The following is a 27304-nucleotide window of genomic DNA, read 5'->3' as shown; positions in this document are numbered from 1 at the left end:
CGTTCATTCGCTGATATTCTTCTTTTATCGCATTCGATTGGTCGCTTACCATGACGTCATAAAAACGCACATGAATATAAAATGACAAGCAAAAGGCGCTTCAATTGTAAAAATTGTAAATGTGTAAGGTAAACACGTGTTTTTGGTGTTTGTCATGTTGTGGTCAATATATAATGTTATGGGTGTGTCAGATTGTGTTTTCTGATAATGAAATGACACATTTATTATATGCTGATCACAAATCACTAAAAGATGCCTTGATTCAATGGCATAGCTTTGAACCTGATCAGTCTAGGAGGACTAGTACAGTGTCTTTGAGCTATTTTGTTCTGAGCTCAAACTTGATTCTGATTTTGACTGCTAAATGTTTTCACTATTCTAATTTCAGACAATGGATGAGCCATATCCAACTGATGACCTACCAGCAAAGGATATTGATATCTCAGTCTGTGATGGATTGGATGGATCCATCCTTGCAGCAGTCAATCCAACTGAACCAGCTAAGCAGGAGGGGCTGGAACCAATGGCAGTGGACATTATCACTGGCAATCCTGTACAAAGTAAAATGCTGATGGCTGCTAATGAAACCAGCAGCCAGGCCACAGGTTCTGCTCAGAATGCGGGTGATCCTGTATGCGAGCCATCTGATCCTGTTTTGGAATACCCTGAGCCACCCACTGAGGCTGCTGATCTGTCTCTGGAGAATGGAGAGGCTGTACCAGAGGTGACAGGCGACAGCACAGTGTCCCAGCAGCCTGAGGGCATGGTCACAGACAGGGGTTCCCTCAGCTACACTGGCGAGCCACAGCTCCTCACCACTGTGACTGCACCATTCTCGGCCAGCAACTTCACCAAGGGATGCAAATGGTGAGCCCAGAGGACTACCAGTCTCACTTTTCATCTTGTGTAAAAGAAGAGCCCTTTCAAAGGAACAAGGGACTCCTCAGCTTGGGGTTTCAGATTTGATTAAAGCTTAGCATCAGCAATATTTAATCATAGGTCTGGTAGCTGCCACTTGTAGGCTGGGTGCTTATTCACTTTATCACCACTCACCAGAGTAAATCCCACCGTTCAATGCACACATGACTATCCCAGTAACCTTTCTCACCAAAGACCTCTTTCCTCTCAGGTCACCTGACGGCACATGTCTGCTGGTGTGCAGCGAGGACGGCCGTCTGCGGGTGCTGAACCTCCCAGAGTCGCTGTACAGCTCCGCGGCCACCGGCGCCGCGCCCGAGACGCCCCTGTCGTCGCTTCAGGTGGCGCTCCAGTCGCGAGAGGGGGAGCTCATCTACGACTATACGTGGTTCCCGCTGATGCGGAGCGACGACCCTGCCACCTGCTGGTGAGATGGCTTTGTGTGCTAAATATGAGGGAGTTTTTTTTGTGGTTTTGTGCCAGGGAGGACGATGGATATTCGGATCAGGCATCGAGACTCGTATCTTGACACTTTATCAGCATAACCTGCATTCACCATTGAAATTGCATAAAAGGTCCACTGTTTCGGCCGTGCCGTTATGTCTCAGTTCAATGTTTACCTATGAAATACAAAGTCGCCTCTTCCCGCAGCTACGCATCCACGAGTCGGGCTCATCCGATACACCTGTTTGACGCCTTTGACGGCGGGCTGCGCTGCTCCTACCGTGCCTACAACAGGTGAGAATAGTAAAGCCAGCAATACCAGCAGAACGGTTATTTGAAAGTGTCACCATGTTTCTCTACTGAATAATTTTTCTTTCTAGCGTTGTCATGACGTGAAATTCAATATGTTATCTCGTATTCTACGGCTCGAATAAGACATCCCACAACCTGCTGCTTCATCAGGCGCAACGGTTCGCCAGCTTCCTCATCGTAATCACACTGTGGTGGTAGACCCTGACGAACTCCCTCCCCTTAGCGTGGACGAGGTGGCCGCGGCGTACAGCGTGGCCTTCGACCCGTGTGGTGAGCGGCTCTTCGCCGGCCTGGACGGCTGTGTCAGCGTGTTTGACGTCAACCGGCCCGGGAGACAGGTGGAGACGCGGAAAATGAAAGGTGCGTAGAGTTAGAAGATTTATGGCGCTGTAATATTCGTGTTCCGTACCTATTATGAAGCGGTTACAATCAACAATGAATGCGTATTAGTTTGATGTCCTGAAAACATGGATTATGCTTCTGCACTTGACAAGTGCCAGCGAATAGTCGCTATTTTTTGTTTCACATTAGGAAGTCGAATAATAATGCTAATTTATTTCGTTGGCTGCACCCAAGAACGAAAACTCGGAAGTCGGAACACCTTGCCATTTTTTCCACTTCGAATAAGTCTTGCTAATGTAAGTTGTAACATTTTATGTCATTAGCTTGTCATTCATAAAAAAACACCGGGTGGTCCTAAATATCAGATATATTTATGGCAGCGAAATATCTTACCCATCCCGCTCTGCTATGTCCACAGACAAGCAGAGTCTGACCTCCCAGCCGGGCCTGGTCTCCTGCATACGTTTCTGCGCCGCCGCGCCGGACGTGTACGCCACCGGCTCCTATCTCCGCTCTATCGGCCTGTACGGCACGGAGGACGGCGCGCCGCTGTGCGTGCTCCAGGGACAGACGGGCGGCGTCACCCACCTCCAGTTCAGCCCGGACGGCCGGCGACTCTACTCGGGGGGACGAAAAGACCCGGAAGTACTCTGCTGGGACCTGCGGAACCTGGGGAGGATTCTGTTCTCCATGCAGAGAAATGTGACGACGAACCAGCGGGTGTATTTTGACACCGACTGGAGCGGGAGGTATCTGTTCAGTGGTGAGTGTGACTGTGGGTGAGGCGGTGGGGAGGAGAGGGGGAGATTGTTAGGGAGGCGACGAGAGTCTGTGCTACTGAATGTGTAGTCAGTCGTGTGTCTGATTCTATTGGATAGACACGAAAATGACTTTCGAGCTTCAACGTCAAGCGCTGCGATCTTTGTTTCGACTGCGTATTGCTGATAAAAGCCGCATTCCAGTTGTCAGTTCACTATCAATGTCGCTGCCTAGTTTTTTCGTAATGTTCCTTACGTGTAAAATCGTAACGTCATTGCGGAACACCATATACAGACCCTTCTACTTCCCGGTATTTCCGTTCATTTTTTTTTTTCTTATTATCCCTTACTGAAGTCCAGCTTTTCGGTCCGGCAGGCGACTGTGACGGCTGTGTCCAGGTGTGGGACACCATGGACGACACGGCCTCTGACCTCAGCGAAACACTCCTGTTGCCCAGCATCCGCAAGTTCGGGGCGCACCGGGATTGCTGCAACGGAGTCAGGTTAGTACGCTGCAGAGACCACCGTGCGAATGTCTCATGAAACCCGAGTATGTGAACGAGATTCTTTAGTAAAAAAGGAAATGAAAAGAAGTGAAATAAAATTGTGATTTTTGTGAACATATTTTTTTTTTGTCAAGTTCAAAAGCAAGTTTAACCGTGTGTGCTATGTGGTTTGTGCTTGTCGCCATCTAAGCAGCAGTCGCCTTTCTCTCTTACACTTCATCTAACCCTCATTTTGCCCTGTTTTCAGCGTGCACCCGTGGCTGCCGGTCCTGGCCACCTCCTCCGGCCAGCGGCACCTGTCCGATCTGCTGGACTCCAGTGACGACGAGGAGGAGGAGGAGGACGGTGATCCGCCCCACCGCCGTCAGGAGAGCTATGTCAAACTGTGGTGGGTAGGGGAGTGATGGACCGAGAGATCCCTCAATATGTGCTAACTTATGGACTGATCGTGCCGTCAATATGTAGTGGCTGAGGTACTGACAGCACCTCCATCAAGTGTGTGAAGAACGGGAATTTGCATACTTCCCTTTCTCACCGGCTCAAGGAACCTTGGCAAATTTTGTCACATCAACGCAAAATGAAGGCCGTCATTCAGTCAGCATCAACAACACACCCGGCCGGAGTAACACTTGTGGACACGAGGTCCCGGGGCTGCACCAGCTACGACAGCGAGCTGTCCGGCGTGAGGCGGCGCAGGAGCTGGCGGCCTTCAAGGTACTCTGGAGTGGACAGCACAGGTCATTGGCTCTGTGTGAGCTTATTATGTGTTGGGTCGGCGCCATTTCCGTTTTCGCAACTTGCGACTTGTGAGACGCGGTAGTAGCAGTCGTACTGCTGTCGTCTGGAGCTGCCGGGTGTCTCGAACCAGCGCTGTTGACGTAGGGCGTCGAGGTCGCGCTGTTCATTTGACGCGGGTAGTCCTTTGGAATAATGTTTAACCGGCGGGTGGTCCTCCATGACATCAGCAGACCCGTGACGCGCGGAAGAATGTGTATGTCGTCATCAACCGTGACGTCACCCAGGGTGATACGAACGGGAAGAACGCCGATAGACTTGACGGTGGCTCCGTCAGCTGCTTTCGGGTGTTCGTTGGGCGGTAGAAGGTTCTCAGGGAACTCATTCATGTCGTCCAGGAACTGGATACCTCCAACACTGATGTCCGCTCCGGTGTCGGGCAGCGCGTCCACATCAGCAGAGTAGTACGCCTCTACGCGTACCCGCACCCTCGGGGCACCCTGTACCGATGCAGACGCGATGATAGCCGATGTGCTGGGGCTCCGGCGGTCCACGTGATTCGCCGTTTCACCATCCCGCCGGAAACGGACTCGGCCGTACCCGTCTGGAGACTGCCGTTGGCGACTACGAGAGGCGCGACGATCCCCTGTCGTTGCACGGTGCCGATCGCGGGGAGATGGTGACCGGTACACCTCTCGGGGCGGCGACGACATGTGCCGACCTCTCGGAGACTGAGGCCGGTCTCGCGGCGGAGATGACAGGTACCGATCACGGAGCGGTGGGGACCGATACCGGTCCCGGGGCGGCGGGGATCGGTACCGTCCGTACGACCCCTCGCGGCTCCGCCGGCCGTCGGTCCTCGACCGGCACACAGCTGCGAAGTGGTCCGGTCCCCGGCAGGCCCGACACCGCAGCCCGCGGGCGGGGCACTGCTGGCCGGGTCGGTGCGTCCGCCGACCGCAGCCAGTGCAGGCGGCCGGACCGCCACCGGTCCGGGGCGACCACACCTGCAGGGCCGACGGGCCGTCCGCAGTGCCGCCGTGCAGCTCCCGTGCGTCGCGAGATGCCGCCTCCTGCGCCCTGCAAACAGTAACAGTGGCCGACAGAGACAGGTCCGGTGTTGCACACAGACATCGAACGGTCTCTGCAGACCTCAGACCCATAATGATTCTATCCCTTATAAGCGAATCGCGACATTCAGTGCAAAAATTGCAGCTGCGGGCGAGTTCTCTAAGGGACGTTAAAAAGTCATCAAAGGATTCGCCCTGTTCCTGTACCCGTTCGTTGAACTTTTTGCGCTCAACGACCTCATTGATTTGGCCGTTCGCGTATTTCTCTAGAGCCTCGATGGACTTTCTCACGTCAGTACGATCGGGTCCACTTAGCTCCAGGTTCCGAAGCAATCTGATTGTGTCGTCCGTGAGGCAGTCTCGGAGAGCGGCTATCTGGATGCGGGGCTCTGCCCGCTCCAGACCAGACAACAGCACATAATCTTCCCATCGCTCTCGCCAGACGTGAAATAACTCGCCTCGGTCGCTGGCGATGTCCAGCCTGTCCGGTCGTGCGTGCCGGCCGGCCCACGTCGGGCCAGCTCCTGCAGCTGGAGCCACGACACCACTCCGCGAAACGTCCACAGTCTCACCGTTATGAGACATCGCCGTCACTCGTCGGTTCCGCAACACTTATCACTTAACACCGCGGTTCACTACCCTGTCGGCTGCGCCATGTGAGACGCGGTAGTAACGTTCCGGCGTGTATTGGTGCTCCGCTCCAACTCACCACCAAGGGACCAGGAACCCAGCCGGCCGGCCGACTGCCGGAGGGCAGGGCACGGCAGTGGCGTCTCCAGGGACTCAACTCGGGCACACACCGGCACACCACGCACAATGGAGGCGGGGACACCAGCACACGACTTGACGCAGGACCCACAACTCATATTGTGCCTGCTGGAGTTCCTACGTGAGGATCTGTTATAGGTGCAGCGGAAACAACCGCACTCAAGGCAGGGACATGACGGCTTCCCAGGCGGCCAAACTGGCCCTGGACGACGACTTCAAGGGTACAATCGTTCCCTTACAATATGGGACCAGTACAAGTCCACGCTGCGCTGCATCAGCTGCGGGAACCACTCGGCGAAGTTCGAGGCGTTTTCACTCCTCTCCGTGCCGATGCCAGCCAGGTCCAGTCAGTGTTCGCTTCATGAGTGCATCCAGCTTCTTGTGGAGGGCGACACAATCAGCGGCTGGACTTGCCCGGAATGCCCTAAGCAGCGAAGGGGGCACCAAGCCGCTGGGCATCTGGCGTCTCCCACCAGTACTGATCATATTCCACGTATGTACATACAGGGCTTTTACTACGATGTCGCTTGAAGGAAGAAGCGGTGTAACGTCCAGTTTCCTATAGAAAATATGGTCAGTGTCGACTGGACTGATATGAAAATATGGACGGCACCGTTGTTTGTGTTCCTCAGAGGAAAAGGCTGTGATATCACTTAGCCTCATTTTGTATTTCTCTGGTCACGATTGGTGGTTGTGTAATTTGTCTGAAACAATTATGATGAAATCGTATGTTGAATGTCTACACTTTGTATGGTTTTTAATGCATCAGAGTCGATTGTCGTACGTCAAATCGCGTGTGATTATCTGCCAGTACCTATAGCACAACAGCGAGCTACTCTTAACGTCACTTCCCACATTGCGACTTCAGATAGCCAGAACACACGTCTGATCTCTTACCGTATATTTGACACGACTTTCAAATAGACATGACCGGACACCACACGTCGCATCTCTCGGCGTTGGCGACCAGCGTCCGAGGCCAGTATTTTCCATATACAATCACCGCTGACAGGTGAACATTTTGTCTCTCGGCTCCGTTCCTACACTCGCTGTGTAACAATCCGGCCAAATCCAGCCACAGCCGCCGTTATTGGATACGGCTCTGAACAGAGCGGTACCGTGTAATACGGTAGAAATACAGTGATTGCACAAATATAACCAGGGTGTGAGGAAATCCACGCTACACTGCATCACAAAACCTTCCGGTCTGCAGCTTTCTAATGTGCAAGTGGCTGCTAGAGAGACCTCGAGCACAATCTCAGCCACTGAGCACAACAGCCAGCGCGATAGGTGAAAGAGTTGACGAAATACGGTACTCTAACCTGTTCCCTCCCTTCATCAGGCTACCGGCAGTGGGTACAGGCACTTTCCGGCACAGAACTTACACAGCACACCGCGCAGTCCTATGCCAAACTCAGCAAGCTCAAACGATGAATACTTCCCTCGCAGCGGCTCTGCTCGCCACACACCCCAACAGCTATGCCATACAATACCCTTCTTTCGAAGCTCCAACCATTGCGACTCTGATCAACAGGAATGTGTAGAAAAAGGAACGCGTTATTACAACGGCAAGCTCTGAATGAACTATTACTACGAATCTGCATCAAACATTGCATTGAAGAAACATCAAGAAGTGGCAAGAGGATAAACGAGTAAACATTGCATTTGTAACGCTGCCACAGCTCATTGCTAGGGAATGATATACATATTATAATTGAATCCAGCATATTATTTTGCAGCAACGCATATCCCTTGCATTTAGAATGACCAGGCGTGCTCAACCCGCGGCTATCATATTCCATTTTATTTCGAATCTCCGGGTTGTTTGTTGGCACCCATAAAAACGTAGACAGTATGAATTTTGCGCGAACGATCCAACACCTAAGGCTGCTGTCCAACGGTTAAAACCTCTTTGTTAAAACGTGTTGATAAACATGCCTCGGGTCAAGATTGAAGCGCTAAGCCAGAACGAAGAACCTATACAGCGATACGCGACGAAAAAGAATAAACTCAAGTACACAGGCAATTAACTAAAAGTCCCGGATGAACAGCATTTTGCTAAGAACAAGTTCAATATTCTAATACAAACAGAGCATAATATGAACACAAATGAGTCAAGTCATCTACAATCTTGCATTGTTTATCGAGCTCTGAAACATGACATTCAAGTCATTCATTAGCTGACATTCCGATTGTTGCGGGTATCGGCATCCGCATAAAACTCCGTCCACAACCCTGTAAACCGTGATCGATCCTCGCATATCTACCTATTTCCGCCAGCGTCTCCGGTAGACATTGGGCACTTTCCACGTCCAGGCAAGTCGGACAACTGTTCAGCTCGGTTCTCCCACCTCGGCGTTGTGCACTGACGTTGAGCGTCCCGGGAGGACCTCAGAGGTTACTGCGGGACAGCATCAGCTGCTGCATGCCGTCCAGGCTGGAGGCCACCGAGTCGTAGAACTTGTTGACGTCGCACTCCTGGCTGCTCACGAAGCCCGAGATGTTGATGTTGAGCCTAGAGTAGACGAGACGATTTCAGATGAAAAGACAATCCACACCAATGAAATCGACTGAACTTACAAATCGAAACGGAAGTTTTCCGGTTGATGCGTATCTATTCTGCCCTTCTCCTAATAAAAGCGACATGTACATCAAGTGACCGACCCTCTGGCAGATTCCATATCCACGGAATGCCACGAATGTCACAACCATTTCCCCAGCTCCTTAGCACGCATCTCTCCACCTCCCTGACCCATCCCTCCACCTTTCCACCTCCCCACCCTCTTTGTCTCACCGGTCCGGCTCGATCGAGTAGAAGCAGCCGTAGCCGTCCCGTACATTGGCCCACCTCACTACCCAGTACCCAGTACCCAGTCCCTCTATATTCCCCGCCTCTCCCAGTTTCCCTCATCTCACCGGTCCGGCTCGATCGAGTAGAAGCAGCCGTAGCCGTCCCGTACCATGGCGGCCGTCACACCGAAACACGGCGTGTAGCCAGTGGTGCTGGTTGAGAGCACAAAGTTGCCGCTGCCGCCGCTGCAAGCAAGCGAGTGGTGGGCTCAATAACGAACAGGTCATGACGATATGGGGTTTGAATATGGAACTTCAGATCTTGTGGTAAAAAGCTAAAATATGACCTTTGCATTTAACCATGCACACCTGGGCTGCAGTCCACTTCAATATTGAATACAGGTCACGATATTACCATAAATGTTAACGATACAATACTTTTCATTAGGTACAAAAAGCTGGCCGCATTATACGTAACACTCATCTCCCTCCCGTTCATCACATCCTACACCTCCCACATCGCCCACCTCTTCTTCCACATGGGGTCTGTGAAGATGTCCGGCGTGGGCAGGCCGGCCTCCCCGGCCAGAATCTGCAGCCCCATCAGGTGTCTGTCACAGTCGTGTCCGTCCGAGGCCTGCTTAGCCAGGTCGGCGTGCCGGTCCACGGCGGCACGCAGCAGACGACGACGGTCCGCCGCCTGGGGAAGACGGGTGGAAGGTGTCCGGCTTAATATGCCTAGTGGGAGCATTGAGAAAGAAGCTGGGACATGACACAGGGTGGGTGAGAATGGCATGATCCGGTGCCTGTGATATCATTATGCAATTTAAAACGCTAAAAACTCCACTCCTTAAAACTCCTCCTGGAAAGTTCCTCATTCACAAGACTTAAAAGATTCTTGGCAGGCGTTGCATTTCTTCCAGTCAACTCACCAACACTCAAATCACGCCTCGCCCTCCCCCCCAGGCGCGTAACCACGAGTTTGAAGTTACTTGGGACCACATGGAGGGCCGCGAAGACCAAATATTATATTTCAGGATCAGCCTTGGTCCGAGTGGGGTGGGGGGGGGGCAGAGGGTGGGTGGGGGGGGGGCGTTTTTAGCCACACCTGCCAGTTTTTTTTTTTTTTTGTTGGGCGTGTAAGGAAAGCCGCGGCGCGCACCGTCGCGAAACTTAGTAGGTATAGCCTATGATACCTCAATTTCGCATCGTGTGTGAAAATTTCGACCGCCGGTCACCTATAAGGTGAGGTCACCAGGTCAAGTAAAGTAGCCATGCCTCTAGAAAACTTTGTGACTGTCATTCCTACAGTTTACATCCCAGAAGTTTGAAACTCAAACTTTTGCATGAGGAAATGAACAAATCAGTATGAACAATCGTCTCAAAATTTTCACATCGGTGACCTAATGTCAGGTCAATTTTGAGACCTCTTCGTTATAAGTCATTGGGAAAAATTGAAATGCTCTTCTTTTGGCCGAAAACACATTCAAACACCGTGACACAGGTAAACACTGAACCGGAAAATTGCCCCTTGTGACCCCTTCTATGCCCCTGAGGTCATCTCCAGGTCATGAAACATCTGCAACAGTTTTTAATTATAACTTTAGGTAGAAACATGCTAGAGCCCTTAAAACACCATGAATGGGTTCAGCTCAACAACACCAATCGAATGACATGCAACATGACCTTTTCCGTGACCTTGACCAGGGGTCAAATTTTCATGTTGACCTTTTCAGGTAAATTTATAATTCATTCGACGCGTCTCGACGTGACAAACGCGATGCCGGTAAAATCAGCGTCATACAAGTTTTGAGTCAAAAGTTATGATCCAAAAACCTTTTCCGCAAAAACGCCAACCTGGAAGCTAAACCGTTGACCTTAGGTCAAATCTGAGAACATTAATCAGAAAGGCATTCAAAAGAGCTATCGAATGCGCTTTCCCGCAGCAATGCAGCTCTATCGGTTCCTGACTTATGCGCCGATTTGTGAAAAGTTGTCAAAATTGGCAACAAACGTTCGTGAAAATTTTACCTTTGGTGACCTCCAGTGACCTCATCGCTGAGCCGATTAAAATTGACAGAAGCAATTCTGAAAGACACTGTAGCGAGCTATATGTTGCCTTTTACCGCGTCTTTCTAGCTTGCTTACTTTCCGAGATAATCTGGTGCGTCCAAAAAGCCCCCCCTCCCCCCCTCCCCCCACCATGGCGAAGTTGGCCGAGAGGCCCACCCGGGCGCTGGCTAAACAAAATATCCATAGTTTTGTCTTTTTTACTACCTACATATTACTCTTCACGTCGATTTAGAGACAATAGTTGGCAGCAAATTAAGGAGGTCTTCGGTTTTACTGGGGACGGTCCCCAGTAACCTAAAAGTTACTGGGGACCGGTCCCCAGTGTCCCCAGTGGTGGTTACGCGCCTGCTCCCCCCCCCCACCCCTACACTCTCTCCCTCCCTCCCATGTAACCGTCCTTCTCCCTAACCAGCGCGTCACTCACCACAGCCGAGTCGGAGGTCATGGCCCGGCACCAGGCCAGCGCCTCGGGCGTACAGGAGCGGACCGTCTCTGTGCGCGCCTTGTAGAAGCGGCGGGTGGCAGCCGTCTCGTAGGTCGGTGCCGCGCTGAGGGGGCGGAGGGGAGGCGGGTTAGACGCGAATGTCTTTAGGGTACATAATTCTGAAGTGACTAGAGAGTAGGGCTACTTGAGATTGCTAGCTGAGTTGGGTGGCATCAGGCACATTGGTTGCCCATACCAAGTTGAAGTTCTGATTAGTTCTGAATCCATATGACACGTCAGTGCTTGTATAAAAAAGCACTGGCAACAGTATAATTCTCAACATTAAAAATGCTTCCTATCAACTTCACGTCCTCTCCTCTCCTCCCCCTCTCCTAGCCTCCACTCTCCCTTCCTCTTACCGTCCGTGCAGACTCCAGTAGGCCAGCTGCAGCGCCATCTGTATAAAGGCGTCCGGGTGGAATCCCTCCGTCTGGATCCACAGCTTCCCGTACCGGCCGTACCGACGACTGATGATAATCACGTCGTTCAGCTGAGGCAGAGGACGGAACAGGTCATAGGGGCAGATGTGATGAGAATTGAGAAGGTGGGGTAAGGGTCAGCCGGCTATCAAAAGATGATGGTAGCAGGTAGCAATATCATTTGGCTATTTTGAAAGCTTGCCAGTTGGTTATTTTGAAGAGCATGGCTTCACTCTGACGATATAAAAAGACCGACAACATTCCCTTCCTCCCAGTTCCCAGTCAACAACAAGATATGGACTGCCTTCCGGCTTCGCCCCCTCCCCTTTCACTCATCAAAACCACGCCGACTCTCAAGACAGGCTCCCGCTCTCACATGCTCTTCCCTCCCAAAATACCACCCCCTTTCCTCCCTCCTCTCTCCTCACTCACCAGCGGCCGGCTGATGTCCCGCGCCACCAGAATGTCCCTCCTGATGCGCTCGTCCACGGTGAAGCGCAGCTCGCGCGGCTGACAGAGGTGCTCGCGGACGGGCGCCACCAGCCGTCCGTAGCGGTTAAAGTCGAGCTCCTGCAGGTGACTGAACCAGCCCTGGGTGACCAGCGTCATGGCGTCCATCGGAGAGTGCTGAGGGAGAGAGAAAGGGGAGGCAAGAGTCAGGGATGGGAGTGATGGAGGGGGGGGGGGGGTACAGCCCAGATACTAGAAAAAGACAGAATCGAACGATCGGCACAAGTCGGACGTTTAAGTCAGCCTTACTTACGGGACATTCGAACATGAATTCATCAGATTCGCATAACTCTCAAAGGAAAAAGCACAATAAAATTACAGAGCAACAACACAACCATAACGATAACTGTGGTAACTCTAACACGAACCGTTCCCGATTAAACCAGCCCACCTCATTCAAAACACCACTCCACTTCTTTGAATTCCTCACTGAATCACAACCCACCATCCGCCCGTCTCTCACCCCCATTAACATCTAGGTAACCCCCTGACTCATCACTCACATCACAGTAGTTTCCGCCATAGCCGTCCGTGTAGGCCACCGCGGTCAGACTCTTGTCGGCCCAGCGACTGGATCCGTCGCCGCAGAGGTTCAGACGGAGCGTGCGGTCTCGGTTCAGACCCGGTACCGACTCGAGAGAGGCGTGGCAGACGGCCGACTCGACCACCTCCAGGGAGGCAGCGTTCTCCGGGCTCAGACTGCGCAGGTACTCGCGATTCTGGGGGCGGGCGGGGAAGGGGAAGGTGGAAATATCCTAGTTAGATGCTGAAGGTTGAATGAAAAGTCGAGCACTGCATAATCTAGTCGAAAGACGTGTGCCATAAACCACATCTCTGAACATATCAAGCACCTTGAGATGCTCCTTCAGCGATATCGACGCAACAGTTCCTGCTCCTGAAGTTTGTAATCAACAATATAAATATCCCCCACAAAAATACTGCTTGTTTTGGACGTCTCAAAATACGATTTAAGCCCGAAATGTCTACTCCTTTCTTACGACTCTCACACTGAGCCTGGGTCTGGGGCCTGTCTATCGCCCACTCGCTACCCCTATCCTCACTCCTCAGTCTGTCCGTTTCCACCCACCTCCGCCCATCTGGTCCTGTTGTCCATGGTGAGGGCGGCCAGTCCGGGCCCCGGCTCGGCGGCGGCCATCTCCTTCACACGCTCCAGGATCGTCTGATACTCCTCAATGGTGAGCGGACGCTCCGTCTCCGGCTCCAGCAGGGGAGAGGTGTACAGTCGGCCGTTACAGAGAATTACCAGGTGGGTCGGGGTGCAGCCCTCAGACTCTGTAACAGAGGGACACAGCCGGCCGTTACAGACACAGGATTACCAGGTGGGTCGGGGTGCAGCCCTCATACTCTGAACAGAGGGACACATAATCAGCCCTCAGACTTTGTAACAAGGGTACAAAGCTGGCCGTTACAGACAATTACAAGGTGGGTCGAGAATCGAGATGCAGCCCTCAGACTATGTTCAAGACGGATAACCACTACATCTTAGGAATGGGGAAAGTATAAACCTAGTCCACAACCGGCGAAATCTAAGCCTTATTCAATGCCAAGTTCTAGTATCCCTTACACAGCCCCCTCGGTTCCAACCCTGTATATAAGTGACCAGAGTTAACCAGCCATCCCCGGCATCCCCCCCCCCTATTCCACCACACTAACCGGTCTGAAACATGGCCCGGATGGCGTCCTTGTGCTCGCCCGGCAGGCGGGTGGTGCTCAGCAGTCGGCGCCATTGGTGCATGCTCAGCGCCGTGCCGTCCCGTGAGCGGTGCGGGGCCAGTCGCTCCCGGCGCAGCAGACACCAGAACGAGGCGACGCCGTACAAGTACCGCGCCAGGTACTGGGGAGGGGAGCGCGCAGAGGTCAGAGGTGGCCGAGCGGGGCGGGACTGGATTAATACAAATCACAGACGGTATTCACACAACTTCATCTATAACCCGATTGTGCAAGATTCATGCAACGATTTGTGACGAAACCATCTCACTACGTCAATATGCCGTAACACAGTAAAGCTGTGTAAATTCAACCGCAATCAATTATAAATAGTCCTGACCATGTTTCATAATAGGTATCACAACAAGCACTGCTTCCCTCCGAGTGTTGATTGCTGAGTCTAACCCGGGCCTCGTTATTTTTAGAGAATCCAGGCGGCCATTGGCCATACGTAAAGGGAAAAACTGGATCCATCTTTCATCACCCAACTTACATACTATACTACGATAAAAACACCACTGCGAGACCGGACGTCTCATACCCAGAATAACGCCATTTATACGGTGACCGTCGCTGACCGACCTGACATTGTGTGCCCTCTCCGGGAGGCCACAGCGTCTCGGAGAGCGTGAAGGGTCCGGCGAACGCCAGCGATGGCGCGATGGGCTCCCGCTGATACAGGTACGCGTAGTCCAGCCACCAGTGTTGCAGCTGTGGACGGGCGAATGGAGTGAGTAAACGGTCACATGGGGAGAGCGGAGATGGAGGGAGAGCCAGGGAAGAACGAGATGGACTGCGTTTGCTTCTTTCTCAAATGTTCAAGTAAATGGGGAGAGCGGAGATGGAGGGAGAGCTAGGGAAGAACGAGATGGACTGCGTTTGCTTCTTCCTTAAATATTTAAGCATGTTCGTTTCTCTCTCACATAGTCTCCCGCGTCGTAATTTCTCTCACAATATAGTTCCGTTCCTCCCTTACCCAGTTTCTCGTACGTGTGTTTGTTCCTTCCTTACCCAGTTCCGTGTGTGTCTGTTCTCTATTTACCCAGTTCCGTGTGTGTCTGTTCTCTGTTTACCCAGTTGCGTGTGTGTCTGTTCCTTCCTTACCCAGTTCCGTGTGTGTTTGTTCCTCTCGAGCAGCTGGTCGTGCAGCTGACGACCGATTCCCTTCTCGAACTGTTCCACGATGCGGCGCGTGTTCTCATACTCGCGACTGCTGGCCACCGGGTACACTGACTGGAGGTACCTGTCACAAACAAACGAGATACAATATGGTCCAGTGACGGGCCATAGTTCAACAGTTCACCGGACTTCAATCATTTCAAATCAGTAAACAAAAACAAAGTTATATGTTCTAATTACAACAACTGCCTATCCAGAAAGCCTTTAGGCGCAAAGCAATGCAGATTTCAAGCCACTCGCAGTTCCTCGGAGCTTCTGAAACCGTTCCCCACGTGTCCTTCAATGTCACGCTATGTCTGTCATATCAGACATATCACAGGACGACCGGGATGGAAACATAGACAGTACCGCTCAAGAGTCAAGGCATTTGGCAGATCTTATCGAAAAGTTACACACAACACAGCAAACTTGAAGCAAGTAGCAGCAGAGACAAATGTGAGACGTTCTGCAAGACAAAAACAATGCGTACGACGAACACTCAAATCATCGATTTCACTGAGTGCTAAGAAGAACAATGCGAGCCAAGAAATGTAAGGCAAGCATCAGGAAAATTTTGCTGTATCACACAGTGCGTCGCCTCACTCACTTGTCTAGCGTCTGGCGCAGGTTGGGTATCGGCAGGCTGGGCAGGTGGTCGTCGTGCTGAAAGGTCCGCTCTGTCTCCGAGACGAACGTCTTCTCGGCAAGACGCTCCTGCGGCTTCATGGCGTCCTCCGAGTGGCCGCACCAGGTCTGACGTAACAAGGGGTACTGTGTTACACTGTGGCCGTAGCAGGTGTGACGTAGGAAGGGGTACTGTCAGACAGAGAAGCCATACCAGGTGTGACGTAGGAAGGGGTACTGGCAGACCGAGTGGCCGTACCAGATCTGACGTAACAAGGGGTACTGTGTTACACTGTGGCCGTAACAGGTGTGACGTAGGAAGGGGTATTGAGTTAGACCGTACCACGTCTGAAGTAGGAAGGAGCAGGCAGAACAGTGCAAACATTGCATATTATAAAAAATGCCTTATTTAGGTCACAATTTTGAACATACGTAAATATGGTTATCCAACACACATAAAAACGATCAGCCCAGGCTGGGCCTGAAACGCTGGGTGCATCATTAGACATGCCAGAGACTTTGGTACAATAGCCCTCACTCGACGTTAGACATGCCGACACTCTAAACCTGGACCCAACGTTTCAGCGGTGTTAGTCACTTTAGAAAACATTAACTCAACCAGACTGCGGTTGTTGGGTTTCCTCCACCCGCCAGGAAATGCATACGTCAGCAGACAGGGAGTCATGCGATGATTGAAATGATGGATCGTAACAAAGCGGAAGGATAAGTAGATGAGTGTCAAGCTTGTTGCTATGCCGACGTTAAAGGGCTTCAAAAAGTCGAGGCCACCACAACCTTACTCGAGCAGTGTCCCATGCGATCACAGATGGGCCAGGGCACTTAGGAGGGACATCGCATATACGTATATGTATGATCTCCAAGTTTTCGCAAGTCATGCTTTTTTCTCGTAAACAATGAGAAGGGTAAACAGTACAAGATCGATCAGTAAAAAAAGACCATGTGACTTGTCATACTTTTTTTTTTTAAATTTTCGAACTACTCCGCCACCCATTATTAGGTGACCAGGAGTGCCCCCACCCTCAGCCCAGCGACTCACAGCACCTTACGTTAACACCAGACAAAAATAAAAAAGGATAAGTCGCGGCACTCCCAGCTAGGAAAATTGAAAAAAAAAAACAAAGTAAGCAAAAGAAGTGCGGGAACCGGTTAATAAATAAAGAGAGCCAAAGTAGTCATTGCTGAAAGCAGCAGATGACTGTTCTACTACATCTAAGAAAGAAGTCATTCATACATGCATACATAATTGGTTAGTAGAGTGCATTCAGCCTTTCACTCCTAGAAGAAAAATCAGCAAATGGCAATCCAGTGGGGAAACATTTCTGGTCAATTCGAGCGCAGGTCAACAGCCAGACTTTCTAGGGCCCACCAGCTAAGCAGGGCTTGTTGCTGATGGACCCCTTCAAGTCCGGCGTTCCATTTGAGTGGGGACGTATCTCCTGTGTTGATAATCATAAAGGTAGGTTACATTATCAACACATCATTGTCAGCCTAGCCCAATAATAAATGCACCAATATGTCCATTTATTATTGGGCCACTTGTCGAGATGTTAAGCACTTTGTATGAAAAGTACTAGGTAAGCGTGTGTATTACGCTATTTAGGTATGTATTGCTATTTATTATCATGTTCTTGTTGTTTTTCTTATTGTAAGATTTAACATAGGTATTTTCATATTCATTTATAGGTATATTTACGAGGATACTTAGTACCCAGGATTACTTAACTAATACTTTTGCTAATACTTCACTTAATCTTTTGATAAGTACTTTTGCTTAGTAATCACTAAGTAAGATATTCTTTACATATTTTTTGAAAGTGTTTTTCGATTGAGGTACTTCTTCTAATAGAAGATCTTTAGCTATTAAGTCATTCCAGAGTTTGGGTCCGATGCAAGGAAATGAGTAGAGCCTGTAATTTTTTGTTGAAAAAACAGGTTGAAAATGATGGATATTTCTTGTCTGATGGATAGGGTCAGTTGAAAGATGAAGTAATCGTCTTACAGAGACTGGTAATTCCTGCATTATGTACTTATGCATGATAAGCATTATTTGAAGTTTGGCTACGTCTTTAATTTTAAGAATACTATATTTTTTAAATATTGGGGTAGCACTTTGTGGTGGGAAAATACCTTCAATTAGTCTCATGAACCTTTTTTGCAGAATTACCAGCCTTTGAAGGTGGTTTTCATAGTTGGAACCCCAAATGAAACAGCAGTAGTTGATATAAGGAAAAATCAAAGAATAATATAATTGAATGAGCTGCTGTTTTGGGATAAAGCGTCTAGCTCTTGCAATCATTCCAATGTTTCTGCTGATAATTTTACATATGCTACTGATATGAGATGTGAATTTGAGGTCAGAGTCAATAAGGATTCCTAAATATTTCACTGTTTTCATTTCAACTACTGCTGTGTTTCTAATGTAAATGTTTAACTTTTCAGCAGTTCTCCGTTTTGAATATACTTGGAGAAATGTTTTTGATGGGTTCACTGTGAGGTAGTTTGCTTCTAGCCATTCAGATATTTTTGACAGGGCTGCATTTGTTATTTCTTGAAGTGTTTCTCTGTTTTTATGTTTGAAAAATATTGCAGTATCATCTGCATACAACATAATTTGCCCTTCAATTGGAAGATTTGCAATGTCATTTAAGTATAGAATGAAGAGGAGTGGTCCAAGAATTGACCCCTGCGGCACTCCTATTTTTTATTTCTCGTTCAGTTGACTTGACCCCTTCTATCTGTACCACTTGAAATCTATACTGACACTATCCTATCACACTATCGCTTTCCCGATGCCAAGCTCGGATGGTGACGTTCATGTTTATCCAAAGACGCTGAAAGACGCTTACTGGAGTGGTTGAGTTGTATGGGCTGTTGATAATAAAAAGTCCCGCCAAAACAATCACTCCCCCCCCCCCCAAAAAAAAACCTCCAGTATGCCCAATCAGGGCTGCGGAGTCGATGGATTTTCGGCGACTCCGACTCCGACTCCGGCTTTCAAAAACCAGCTCCGACTCCGACTCCGACTCTGGGCAGAATTGTCGACTCCGACCGACTCCAACTCCCGACTCCGACTCCGCAGACCTAGCAGGGCTGCGGAGTCGACAGATTTTCGGTGACTCCGACTCCGACTCCGGCTCGGGTTTCTAAAATCGACTCCGACTCCGACTCCGGTCACAACTGTCGACTCCGACCGACTCCGACTCCGACTCCGACTCCGACTCCGCAGCCCTGTGCCCAATGTCGATCCAAGCGTCATCCAACTCTACTAGATATCAGTGGGATAACTACACTCTATTATCAGTGTCAGAGTTTGGCTACTGGCAGTTCTCATCTGAATCTCGACTCCAGTGCTCCGAGTTCTGACCGACAACAACCCCAATCGCTCCCATTACGACTGTGGCCGGTCGCCACTGCCCCGCACAGAGACAGATTACTACCCCTCCCCCTCCCCCTCCCGGGTTCAAGGTTCACCAGCGAGAGGCTCGCCCGACACTCCAAACCGGATCCGGTGTCATTGGAGCTCATCCGCCGCACAGCACCGTAACAGGTTTCTAAACACGTTCCTCAGCATTTCACGGCATATCTGGTGCCACACAAATGCTATTGCACGGAAGTCATTACTCTAAGCAAGTGCAACAGGAGATGCTCCAATGCTATGCGTGACCTACAAGTGTAGTAGGTATGTTGGGCAAACATATATTTGGGTCAAACAACATTTCAACTTCATAACAGACTAGATTCTATTTTGATTTGGAGTGGCTATTTAGCCTTGCAGCCAGTGAACTATGTGACAGATCACACCCTACAGCTCAATCCCAGGACCCCCAAGGTAAGTAAATTGTGACACAGAACCAAATAAACGTACTCACAACGACCACCAACACGTCTGCGCTGGTCCGAGGAGTCTGCAACTAGTCTGACGTGTAACGCAGTCCTCCCATGCAATAATCCGTCACAAGCAAAGCAGCACTATCGCACACACGGCGATCGAACGAACTTCCTAAATAAGACACCAACACCTGCCAAAACAACCAGGGAAACAGCTGCGACCGTCACCGGGAAGTCTGGTGTGTCTCAGCGGGGCGGTGGTATATAGGGCCTTGGGCGCAGCTACCGACGTACTGGGGTGGGGGTCTGCCAGCCCGGCGGCCGCGGCACGACGCCGGCTGACGGCTGAGGGAGGCGGGGCGGAGGCGCGCCTCTAGAGCGGCCAGTTTTCGGCCCGGTTACGACCACCCCCCTGCAGCAGCCACAGCTGTCGATTCACGGTATAAAGAGACCTGTTGATTGAGGCGGTCATAAGCCTCAATTATTTTAAGAACATGAATAGCGCAGCTGGACGTTATTATTGTGGGAGACGCCACACAAACAAGGTCATAAAGAAACCCAAACTTATCCCCTTAAAACCACAATTACCTACACGCCATCAAACATCTGGCTGATTTAGCAACTATTTGGCGCTCATCCTCATTCCTCAACGCTGTCGTCTTGGTCTCGCCGGACCTGTAACTATGGATAAAATCGGCCACTCTGTTTACTTCACACGGTGATATCTTACCCCGACGGGGACAAAGTCCAATATCTGTCTGCATCGTTGGTCAGCTCAATGAACAGCCGACGGGGAGGGGAAGGGGTGCGGGATGCGGGACCTCCTAATCACTAAGTGGTAGTAAAAACCCGTAATACCCAGCTCGTCGACGTTGATAAAGTCAAACTACTCTGCGTCTAAGCATGACTATCAGCCGGGCAGAGATAGCGTGCTGAATACACCAAGCGTCAAAGCATGTGCTTGAGATACCTAATACAAACGAGAGAATCTCCTCACTTTGTAGGTTCTGATATGCTCAGTTGCTCAATGGAAGAACAGCAAGACGAATAAGAAGAACCGACGCTAATAGTCAAGTCTGACTGATGCGTCGTTAAACAACCAAGAAAACAAACAAAGTTGCTCAATGGCGTCTCCGAAAGTCTGAAGTGCAGGAAAGCACGCTGGCTATGGGCAGAAGGACACGAAACACCCGTACTCAGGTTAGGAGCGGACAAAAATGTGGATCGACTGTGCCGTACTCAATATCACATATGAGGAAAAGTTGCAGAAATAACCGCCCTGGGACTTTGAAATGGAATGAGATAGTTCGAAACAAAATTACTCGTTACCAAGAATCTTGGAATGACTGACCAATTCTCATTCAGGTCCCTCTCGTGCCCAAAAGACCAAAGGGATCTGCTTTGTGTCTTTCCACATTCCACATAAGACTGGATAATTTTACCTGAAAGTCGTTCTGGTTGGCGCCCTTGCTAAATACAGCCATTAAATAAAAAAAGAATTACACGCATGCAAAGCAGCCAGGAACTGAGCATGGCAAGCTTGAAGCTAGCCAAAGCAGTTAGAATGGAAGGACTGTTGTCTTGGAATGGCATATATGAATCAGTGAACAGTGACTTCAAAATCTGGGCTATGTGTATGTAGGTAACTAGGTATATAACGGAATGGGAGCCAGAAGGTAAAAAAGGGACAAACAAGAGAAATATGAAATGGCAGGGGGGAGAGAGAAGAGAGGGGGTGGGCAGCATGGAATTCGCTACCTACAAGAGCAGTTTTAGAACAGAAATTATGTCTGTTAACCCGCGCTCTGCTGGGGGGGGGGGGTTTGAACACCCCCCTTGTGGTTTTTCGCGAATATCTCAAAAACGGCGGCGCTCCACCTTATCATACATCAATTCTACACTTGTTGTGAAAATCTCAGACCCAGGTCATTCAAGGTCAGGTCACCAGGTCACTTGAAGCGACCTCACCTCATAAAAAGTTTTAATGTCTGTCATAGCTACACCGAGTGACCGATCGCTTTGAAACTTTCAGCGATTGCTAAGAGCAATAGCATGTACAAAATGTATATCTCAGAATTTTGATATCGATGACCTAAGGTCAGGTCAATTTTGCGACCTCCCCATTATAAGTCAATGGGAGAAAATTGAAATGCGCCTCTTTTGGACGAAAGACTTTATAAACACTCCCAAACACCGAATTACAAGTGGTTTAGACAAACTGAACATGAAAATGGTGTCCGTGACCCTTGTTTACGCCCTGAGGTCATCTTAGGTCACGAATGGTTTCTAACAGTTTTTCGCAAATAACTTTTGATAGAGGCATGCTAGAGCGATGAAAACGCATTAGATGTGTTCAGCTCGACGATACGGATCGAATGATATGCAACATGACCCTTTCCGGTCAGGTCATGACCTTGACCTGAGGTCAAATTTTCAAGTTGACCTTCCAAGGTCAAGTTATAGTTCATTCGATGCGTCTTGACGAGAGGAACACGATGCCGGTGAAAGTAAGCTCGTACAAGGCTTGGGTCAAAAGTTATTGCAGAAAAACTGTTTCCGAAAAAAATCGGCTATTTTTGCAGTTTTTGCCCCCTGCAGGCAAAACCGTTGACGTTAGGTCAAATCTGAGGTAATTACTCAGAAAAAGCGTAATAGGGCTATCGAATACGCTTTTCCGCGGCGCTGTAGCTCTATTGGTTCCCGAGTTATGCGTTGGCTTCTTGGAAATTTTCGACATTCGACCTGGAAATCGGCGAAATTTTGCCTTCAATGACCTCTGGTGACCTGACCTTTGACCTGATCAAAAAATTGACTGAAGTGATTTCGCCATTATTTTCGACGCTCTTTCGAACGCCGCCTTCCGCGTATCGCTCCGTGGACCAGGAGCCGAGTTACAAGGGGGGGTGTTCAAACACCCCCCCCCCCCCAGCAGGGCGTGGAAATACATGGGCGTGGACCCCCAGCCGTGCGCGGGTTAAAGACCAAAGCAACCATAGGAATGCAGCTCGCCCTGAGAGGTGTTATTCACCCATCCATTAGCCTGCAGCATGATGCCTGAGAATGCCTGTATCTCACAGGACTGGACTCTGACCTCAATGTATCTGAAGCACGGTAGCAGTGGTTGCAGGAGTTGGAAGCAGACACCACCAATATTACACAGTGCTGCCCAGAGCCTCATCAGCCAATCTGTTCAAAACATCTGAGGCTTTGTATCAGACAAAACCTTTATGCTATCTGGAGGAAGCAGCCTCAGATAAGTGCAGGTCCAGGTTTATTAGAGGATCAGGCATGAGGCAACTCAAACTAGCTCAACAGCACTTGATATAATCCTTGCAGAGCAAAATCAGAAAAGGAAGACTCTGCAATAAAAATTGCTTAACATAAGAGCATGCAAGGTATGCATTGGCTGTGATGCAGTGCTGAATGCTTAGATAGGTACTGCCACTGGCTGTTGCTTGGTACTGACTAGTGACTACTGGACTGGGTGACAACTAACACTAAACCGCGCCATCTATATCAATATGATAATTGGTAGGCACACCTCATTTTCCGTTCATTGCTGAGGTAGGCTGTCAATTATTATTAACCTGATCCAGTGATTGCACTATGCAATGCATGACACAAGTCAACATCTGCCAGGTAGTTTTAAAAAGGTAGGTAGGTACCCAGGTAAGAGCTACCTACTTCAGATTGATATAGGTAGGTACTCACTACTCATACTTCTAGCATCTGTGGGTGATTTGGGTGATTTCCTCCTATTGCATGGATAAGCTTGACCTTATTACCTAGGTACCTCAGTAGCACCCACCACCCAGTAGCCACCACTCAACCAGGAGAAGAAAACCTCAAGCAAATTGTTCTAGTTATTTCTCCAGTAATATTTTTCTTAGATACATCAGCATCAGAACTCAGAACAGATGATCCTTCAAGATGTTGACCACTCCTGAGAGGTGGACGCGGGGCATATTTTGCAATTACAGCAGTGTGCATTCCTGAAATCTGAATTACCCACATGTTTAAAAACTACTGCCTACAGAATATAATAATCAACAACCTCCAAGAATTTGGAACAATATTATCAAAAAGTGCCACAACTTGTTCTGCAGTCTCAAAATACGTGCTCACTATTATTAACCTGCCGGCTCGCGGCTCCCCCGAACGTCCACCTTCGAAATCCATATCTAGCCTTAGGTACCCTGCCAAGATCAAGATTCGACCAAGTGCAATCTGGTGCAATCCAAATCCTTACCTTGTCAGAGTCTTGCAAGACTTAAAGTTCAATTGAATTCCAACTGTAATCTTATAGGTATCTTATAGGTTTCTTATAGGTATCTTGACTGTAATATCAACCAGGAACATCAATATGTTATCTAGGTTCAAGGCCATAATATAACCTAGGTTGCAGTTGTTGACGACAAATTGGGTAAAAGTAACAACTTTATGTTCAATAACAAGCTGACAATGTGAAAGTTCGTGCTTTCACATGTCAGTTAGCCAATCATCGATTCCTGAGTCATCCTTCGTTAACTGCTTTTAGCATCTATGAATATGTTTAATGAAACAAATGCGTTATACATGTCTCATTTAAATTGCTGCTATTTTCTAGGTTTTCATGTATTTTCTATTTCTAGAGCCGATGGGAAGACTACTCCCCCCCCCCCGAAGACCTATCATAGTAAAGGAACCTGCGATACACTTGACCTTTCGGCCTAATGCTTGATTTCGACGAATCCCGTCCTTTTATCGTCACTTTCAAGTTTCAATGCAATACATTTTGATTCAGCTCAGCTTTTTTTTGCGTAAAACTGGTGGTTTCAACCCCTGGTTTCAACATGGTTTCAACGCAATGCACGGGCGCGGTCTAAGCCAAGATTCTTACAGATAGTTTAAGCCAAACTCACACGCGTATAAGTTAGCAAGAGACAGACTGATGAAATGCTGATCTTGCTGCAGGGTACTGAATGATCACGAGTTGTTCACAAATAAGCGCCAAGCGGATATTATAGTACTGGGGGGTTTACGGGGTTATTATAGTACTGGTCATTTTCGCATATTTGATTGATTATGGCATGCAATTGCCTGACAAACCAAAATAGCATTCTTGTAATTTGTCGGGTACACATTTATTCTACACATATATCCAGAATCCTTTATTAGCCAGATGAGAAACAATGAGCAGTATACAATAATAAGGCATACAAAATATAACGATATTATTCAAAGCCATTTCACTCGGAAAACGTATCTTCTCCTAACCGATCCCAAAAACCAACAGCTACATATTCACATACATGCAGCATCAATAAGATGCTATCCAACTCCAGTATGGAGGTCACTCTCATCTAACAACGCCAAGGCACAAGAGGACAGATACTATGCAGTTGTTACTACACAACAAAATACCAATGCATTTCAATTTTGTTCTAGTCATAAGTGTGCCATCTATTCTCATATCGAGTTTCCCAAGGATAGGTACCTATATCTTCTGGTCCTGACTCCTGATCAAATCAGCACCACGACGGCACCCAGCAGGGCTCTGTACTCCGTAGAAGCACCCATCGCCGCCGGCGCCGCTCAGCGCATGGTGACCAGCTCCTCGGCCGAGGTCGGGTGGATCGCCACGCAGTCGTCGAACTGCGCCTTGGTGGCGCCCATCTTCACCGCCACGGCGAAGCCCTGCAGCATCTCGTCCACGGCCTGGCCGACCATGTGCAGGCCAACCACGCGCTGCTCGTCGCCGGCGCACACCAGCTTCATGTGCGTCTTCACCTTGCGCTCGCTCAGCGCGTAGTAGAGTGGGGCGAACGAGCTGCGGTACACGCGCACGGCCGCGTCGCCGAACTTGTCGCGCGCCTCGCGCTCAGTCAGCCCGACCGAGCCGCTCGGCGGGTGCGAGAACACCACAGACGGGATGTTGTTGTAGTCGAGCTTCAGATCCGTCTTGCCGTCGAACAGCCGGTGCGCCAGGCGGCGGCCGGCGGCGATCGCCACGGGGGTGAGCAGCGCGCGGCCGCACACGTCGCCCAGCGCGTACACGCCCGGTGCCGAGGTGTTCTGGAAGGCGTCCACCTTGATGTGACCCTTCTCCAGGGTGACGCCGGTCTTGTCCAGGTCCAGCTCCACGTTCGGGTCACGTCCGATGGCGAACAGCAGACAGTCCACTCCCGAGATGCTGTGTCCATTCTTGGTGGTGACAGTGAGCGTGCCCTGGTCATCCTTGGTTGCTCTGACAAAGCCATCGTTCTTCAGCATGTTGATGCCGATGTGCTCCAGCTCATCTGTGATGACATCACTGATCAGGCTGTCAAATGTTCTCAGGACCTTTTCGTGTCGGATCATCAAGGTGACATCCGAGCCAAGGGTTTTGAGGATGCCGGCCATCTCAATTGCAATATAGCCAGCACCGACTACAAAACTTCGCTTAGGTAGGTGCTCCAGCTCAAAGAACCCATCACTGTTGATTCCATATTCAGCTCCTGGGGCACCTGGATCTGATGGCCTGCCTCCAGTGGCAATCAGCACATGTTCCCCAAAGTAGGTCTGACCATTGACTTCCACAGTTTTCTCACCAACAAACATGGCTTTTCCTCTGATTATCTCCACCTTGGAGTTGTTCAGGTTGTTTTCATAAATGCCATTCAGCTTTTGAATGTACGCATCCCTCTTTTTCTTCACCTCTGCCCAGTTGAAGGGTGCTGGAGCAACATCAAACCCAAAGTCCTTATGGTACTGTAGTGCCTCTGCATGCATAGCAGCATTGAACATGATCTTCTTTGGCACGCATCCAACATTCACACATGTTCCTCCAAGAGCTGAATTTTCAATCAATCCAACTTTCACACCAAATTCAGCAGCTCTTCTTGCACTGGCAATGCCACCAGACCCTCCACCAATAACAAGATAATCGAACTTATGCATGGTAGGAGCCATGCTTGCAAATTTTCTGGTGAATTGCCTCCCTAACACACTAGTTAAAGGGACCCTCCCACCTTCAAAAAAGTTAATGAATTGGCTTGAAAGTGATGTCGCTCGGTTCAGAAAGAGCAAAAACGAATATCTACCAAATTTCATCGAAAAATATTCACCGGTTTTCAAGATATTATACTTTTACTTTTGTTTACTTTTTGGGATCTCCGCTGTTCCTAGCGACTTTATTTGAAAGTGCGGCATTTGTTGCGCGCAAAGCAGCATATACCACCACGTGCTACAAAACGTTTTAGTCAAACATTAAACGGACGTTCGAAAGCCTGATGACGTCATCAGATTCCCACAATGGTTAAGAGATAGGGACCACGCTGGTCCCACCCTGCAAGTAAAGGGAAGAAATTTCTTGAACACCATAAAGCTGCGGGGGTTGCGACCAGGATAAATGGTGGTTTCTGAGCCTGGCCGCAAACTTGGCTATCTCAACTCAAAACTAATGTTAAGGTGGGAGGGTCCCTTTAACATCTGACTACCACAAGTGAGTTTCACCTTTTATCAGCAGACCACGAGACCACCACATCTGCCAAGTCACGGTGAAATGGCTGTTCTGGGCTGGAACGAAAAGGACAGATAGCGTGAGTAGCAACTCCAGCTGTGGTGATACCAAAGGAGTAATATAATAAATATATTAACGTACAAAAGGCAAATAAATGCTAACAAGCGAGCAATTACGAAAAAACAATATTATCTAACCCGCGCCGCCCCCGTCTCTGTATATTATAGCTCAAGGTCGTCATAAATGTAAATACAAGGTAATTCTAAAAAAGTCTCAAGTAGCTAGAGACTTCATAAAAATATTGGGATGAGGTTCGGTTTATTTCTGCTTGGTTTG

The 27304-nt window shown here is 49.4% G+C and overlaps 3 protein-coding genes across 7 annotated transcripts; 1 reads left to right on the top strand and 2 right to left on the bottom strand.

The window, feature by feature from the left end:
* Nucleotides 1–392: 392 nt before the first annotated feature.
* Nucleotides 393–6621, top strand: LOC122384775 (telomerase Cajal body protein 1-like). The gene is made up of 7 exons (XM_043372504.1): nt 393–867; nt 1130–1345; nt 1570–1656; nt 1898–2034; nt 2435–2779; nt 3151–3277; nt 3528–6621. The coding sequence occupies exons 1-7, from the start codon at nt 524–526 to the stop codon at nt 3682–3684; spliced, it is 1413 nt and encodes a 470-aa protein (XP_043228439.1). The 5' UTR covers nt 393–523; the 3' UTR covers nt 3685–6621.
* Nucleotides 6622–7725: 1104 nt separating this feature from the next.
* On the bottom strand, nt 7726–27186 carry LOC122384774 (peroxisomal carnitine O-octanoyltransferase-like). 4 transcript variants are annotated; one of them, XM_043372503.1, is made up of 14 exons: nt 27145–27186; nt 26962–27024; nt 15623–15768; nt 14962–15100; nt 14440–14568; nt 13804–13984; nt 13217–13422; nt 12633–12848; nt 12052–12246; nt 11560–11690; nt 11141–11264; nt 9171–9343; nt 8770–8889; nt 7726–8368 (listed from the first exon to the last, which is right to left on the bottom strand). In XM_043372503.1, the coding sequence occupies exons 3-14, from the start codon at nt 15739–15741 to the stop codon at nt 8245–8247; spliced, it is 1857 nt and encodes a 618-aa protein (XP_043228438.1). In that variant the 5' UTR covers nt 15742–15768; nt 26962–27024; nt 27145–27186; the 3' UTR covers nt 7726–8244. The 4 variants fall into 4 exon arrangements, with proteins under 4 accessions (XP_043228438.1, XP_043228434.1, XP_043228436.1 ...); XM_043372499.1 differs by lacking the exon at nt 27145–27186 and having other exon boundaries at nt 26962–27124; XM_043372501.1 differs by lacking the exons at nt 26962–27024; nt 27145–27186 and adding an exon at nt 23738–24003.
* LOC122384776 (glutathione reductase, mitochondrial-like) lies at nt 24593–27069 on the bottom strand. Of its 2 annotated transcripts, none has more exons than XM_043372505.1 (2): nt 26935–27069; nt 24593–26463 (listed from the first exon to the last, which is right to left on the bottom strand). In XM_043372505.1, the coding sequence occupies exons 1-2, from the start codon at nt 26935–26937 to the stop codon at nt 25063–25065; spliced, it is 1404 nt and encodes a 467-aa protein (XP_043228440.1). In that variant the 5' UTR covers nt 26938–27069; the 3' UTR covers nt 24593–25062. The 2 variants fall into 2 exon arrangements, with proteins under 2 accessions (XP_043228440.1, XP_043228441.1); XM_043372506.1 differs by having other exon boundaries at nt 24593–26459; nt 26931–27024.
* Nucleotides 27187–27304: the final 118 nt, after the last annotated feature.

This window comes from Amphibalanus amphitrite, unplaced genomic scaffold (genome assembly GCF_019059575.1).
Source record: "Amphibalanus amphitrite isolate SeventyFive unplaced genomic scaffold, NRLGWU_Aamphi_draft 000198F_arrow, whole genome shotgun sequence".
Lineage (NCBI taxonomy): Eukaryota > Metazoa > Arthropoda > Thecostraca > Balanomorpha > Balanidae > Amphibalanus > Amphibalanus amphitrite.
This window is presented reverse-complemented; position numbering and strand designations above follow the sequence as displayed.

Excerpts from the sequence above, each read along its gene's own strand:
- LOC122384774 (XM_043372503.1), bottom strand. The coding sequence starts at position 15,741 with ATGAAGCCGCAGGAGCGTCTTGCCGAGAAGACGTTCGTCTCGGAGACA. Across the intron at positions 13,423-13,803 it reads CCGGGCCATGTTTCAGACCG|AGTCTGAGGGCTGCACCCCG; the intron begins GTTAGTGTGGTG and ends CCTCTGTTACAG. Across the intron at positions 11,265-11,559 it reads TACTGGAGTCTGCACGGACG|CGCGGCACCGACCTACGAGA; the intron begins GTAAGAGGAAGG and ends CCGCCCCCTCAG.
- LOC122384775 (XM_043372504.1), top strand. The coding sequence starts at position 524 with ATGGCAGTGGACATTATCACTGGCAATCCTGTACAAAGTAAAATGCTG. Across the intron at positions 2,035-2,434 it reads GGAGACGCGGAAAATGAAAG|ACAAGCAGAGTCTGACCTCC; the intron begins GTGCGTAGAGTT and ends CTATGTCCACAG. Across the intron at positions 3,278-3,527 it reads GATTGCTGCAACGGAGTCAG|CGTGCACCCGTGGCTGCCGG; the intron begins GTTAGTACGCTG and ends CCCTGTTTTCAG.